Source organism: Nicotiana tomentosiformis, chromosome 1, assembly GCF_000390325.3.
Source record: "Nicotiana tomentosiformis chromosome 1, ASM39032v3, whole genome shotgun sequence".
NCBI classification, from domain to species: Eukaryota; Viridiplantae; Streptophyta; class Magnoliopsida; order Solanales; family Solanaceae; genus Nicotiana; species Nicotiana tomentosiformis.
Window position 1 is genome coordinate 143,701,783 of NC_090812.1, and position 4,096 is coordinate 143,705,878.

The following is a 4,096-nucleotide window of genomic DNA, read 5'->3' on the forward strand; positions in this document are numbered from 1 at the left end:
GAAAACAAATAACAACCAATTAATCAAGCCGTTCTAAAACAAGTTTCGCAATGAATTTACTCTGCGATACCTCATCTCATATTCACAAGTCACGAGTCTCAACCTATAATCATATGCTCACATGTCATGACCCAAAATTTTAACCTGTCGTGATGGCGCCTATCTCGGTACCAGGCAAGCCGATAATCTCGATAAACCACAATCTCGATAATACAATACAAAACTCCACAAATACTGACACGAACACTCCCCAAATCCTGGTGTCACTGAGTACATGAGCATCTAATATGAATACAAGTCTGGAAAATATGGTCTATAATAGTCTGAGACCAAATACAGTAAATAAGGAGATAGAGAAGGATAGACAAGGTCTGCGGAACACGACAGCTACCTCAAAATCTCCTGAAAATCAACTACGCAAAATGATCAACACCCGCTATGTCCGGGAACACTTGGATCTACACACGAAGTGCAGGGTGTAGTATGAGTACAACCAACTCAGCAAGTAACAATAATAACTAAGGAACTGAAGATAGTGACGAGCTACACAGTTATAGTTCACTTTCAGTAATTTTAGCAAAGAATAGACATGCTTTCAAATCCGACAGTTTAAGTCAAATTAATTTTATACAGTTCAAGTTCATGTAATCCGGATATAAAATCTTTTAGAGATTTCACAACAATGACAGATAGCAACCAAGTGCAACAACAAATGCAAAGCAAGTATATCCTCTCAGGCAACAGTCAATCAACTCATCACAATAGTAACCACTCGGCTCTCAGCCCTCGGCACTCACACTCAATGGGTACCCGCACTCACTAGGGGTGTACAGACTCCGGAGGGGTTCCTACAGCCCAAGCGCCATAATCTGCACGGACAACTCACATGCTGCACGGACAACGCACGTGTTATAATATCCTGCACGGACAACACACGTGCCATAATATACTTACCTCACCAACTGGCCCTCGGCCTTACTCTGTCCTCAACCTCTTTAATCTCTCGGGCTCTCAGAAATCACAAAGATCAACCCAAACAAAGATAACATAGTGTATCAATAAATATCCAGAAAAGACTAAGTACATGACTGAGTACAAGACAACAATTAGCAAATAATTCAACAAGTGCGCGATCTCGGTGGGTCCCAACAGTACTATCACATAGCCTAGGCATAATTTCAAACATGATTTACAGTCAAATTTCTTCAACACATAGAGAGCATATAGCTAAGAAGAAGTAATTCAACTTTACAGTTTCACGGGATGGACCAAGTCACAATCCCCTTGGTGCACGTCCACACGCCCGTCACCTAGCATGTGCATCACCTCCAAAATAATCATATGACACAAAATTCGGGGTTTCATACCCTCATGACCAGATTTATAACTGTTACTTACCTCAAGCCGTGAAATTCTTATTCTGCAATGTCCTTTCCTCGTGAATTGGCCTCCAAATGCCTCGAATCTAGCCATAAATAATTCGTTTCAGTCAATAAAATTCATTGAAATTAATTCCATAAGAAAATGCTAATTTTCCATAGAAATCTAAATTTTAGCTCAAAAATCGCCTGTGGGGCCTACTTCTCGGAACCCGACAAAAGTTAGAAAATACGAAAGCCCATTCAACTACGAGTCTACCCATACCAATTCTACCAAAATCCGACCTCAACTCAACCCTCAAATCTACAAATCTTATTTCCAAATTTCTAAGTTCCAATCTCCGATTTATACCTCAAAATCATGTAATCTAGTCGAATTATTCGATGATAATTCAATATTATGGAGTAGAAATGATCACAAGGGACTTACCTCAAGTTTTCCTTGAAAATCTATCAAAAATCTCCTCTGCTCAAGCTCCAATTTGTCAAAAATGCCGAATGGGACGAAGTCCCTGTTTTATAATTCTGCGAGACAGCCTCGGTTCTGCCTCGATCTTGGCCTTCGATCGAGGTCCTCGATCCTGGGTCTCGATCCTGGGCCTCAATCTTGAGCCTCAATTTTGACCCTCTATCCTGGCCCTCGATCATGGCCCTCGACCCTAGGCTCGATTGTAGTTTCGATCCTGATCCTCGACCCTGCCTTCGATCGTGGCCCTCAACCCTAAGCTCGATCGTGGCTTGATCTTGGGCTCGATTTTTGGGCTCGATTCTGCCAAATCACGTCTGATTGACCTCAAAGTTTGCACACAAGTCATAAATGACATAACAGAGGTATTCAAATTTTCAGAATCGGATTCCGACCCCAATATCAAAAAGTCAACCCCAGTTCAAACTTCCCAAAAATTTAACTTTCGGCATTTCAAGCCTAATTCCACTACGGACCTCCAAATAATTTTCTGGACACGCTCCTAAGTCCAAAATCACCATACAGAGCTATTGGAATCATCAAAATTCAAATCCAAGGTAGTTTACACATAGGTCCAAAAACTGGTCCACCTTTCTAACTTAAATTTTCAGTTATGAGACTAAGTATCTCATTTCACTCCGAATTCCTTCCGGACCCGAACCCACTAACCCGGTAAGTCATAAAATAACTACAAAACATAAATTGAGCAGTAAATAGGGGAACAGGGTTATAATACTCAAAATGACCGACCGTGTAGTTACATTCTCACTCTCTTAAACAAACGTTCGTCCTCAAATGAGTTTAGAACAATACCTGGAGTCTTAAATAAATGTGGATATTTGCTCCGCATCTCCTGTCCAAGCTCCCAAGTAGCTTCTCCGGCTGGCTGGCCTCTCCACTGCACCTTCACTGATTCTATGCTCTTTGACCTAGGCTTTCTAACCTGTCGGTCTAAAATAGCCATCGACTCCACATCATTAGACAAATTACTGCCTATTTGTACTGTACTGAAATCCAGAATATGAGACGGATCCCCGACATACTTTCGGATCATGGATACATGGAACACTGGATGAACACCTGATAGACTAGGTGGCAAAGCAAGTTCATAAGCCACATCCCCAATTTTTTTAAGTATCTCAAAAGGCCCAATATACCGAGGGCTGAACTTGCCTTTCTTCCCGAACCTCAACACACCATTCATGGGTGAAATCTTGAGCAGAACCTTCTCCCCAACCATGTGAACAACATCATGAACCTTACTCTCGGCATAACTCTTCTGTCTAGACTGTGTCATGTGAAGCCGTTCCTGAATTACTTTGACATTCTCTAAAGCATCCTAAACCAAGTCAGTACCCAATAGTCTAACCTCACCCGGATCAAACCAACCCACCGGAGACCGACACTGTCTCCCATATAAAGCTTCATACGGAGCCATCTGAATACTCGACTGGTAGTTGTTATTGTAGGCAAACTCCGCGAGTGACAGAAATTGATCCAAGAAACCCCAAAATCAATGACACAAGTGTGTAGCATATCCTCCAATATCTGAATAGTGCGCTCAGACTGTCTGTTCATTTGAGGGTGAAATGTTGTACTCAACTGAACCTGTGTGCCCAATTCTTACTGCACTGCTCTCCAAAACTGTGATGTAAATTGCGTGCCCCAATCTGAAATGATGTACACTGGCACATCGTGTAGACGAACAATCTCGCGATTATAAATCCCAACCAACCGCTCTGAAGAATAATTAGTACCAACTGGAATAAAATGTGCGGACTTGGTTAGCCGATCTACAATCACCCAAACAGCATCAAACTTTCTCAAGGTCCGTGGAAGCCCAACTACGAAGTCCATGGTAATACGCTCCCACTTCCACTCCGGAATTTCAAGTCTCTGTAGCAATTCACCCGGTCTCTAATGTTCATACTTTACCTGTTGACAATTTAGACACCGAGCTACAAACCCAACTATATCTTTCTTCATTCGCCTCCACCAATAATGCTGTCTCAAATCCTGATACATCTTCGCGGCACCTGGATGAATGGATTATCGTGAACTGTGAGCTTCCTGGAGAATCAACTCACGCAATCCATCTACATTAGGCACACATAGCCTGCCCTGCATCTGTAATACACCATCATCTTCAGTAGTGACTTTCTTGGCATCACCGTGCTGAACCGTGTCCTTAAGAACAAGAAGATATGGATCATCATACTGGCGCTCTCTGATGCGATCATATAAAGATGAC

General features: G+C 42.2%; 1 protein-coding gene across 1 annotated transcript; it reads right to left on the reverse strand.

Annotated features, from left to right (window-relative positions):
• Window positions 1-2,602: 2,602 nt before the first annotated feature.
• Window positions 2,603-3,049, reverse strand: LOC138910782 (uncharacterized). Its single transcript, XM_070201999.1, has one exon. The coding sequence runs from the start codon at window positions 3,047-3,049 to the stop codon at window positions 2,603-2,605; it is 447 nt and encodes a 148-aa protein (XP_070058100.1).
• Window positions 3,050-4,096: the final 1,047 nt, after the last annotated feature.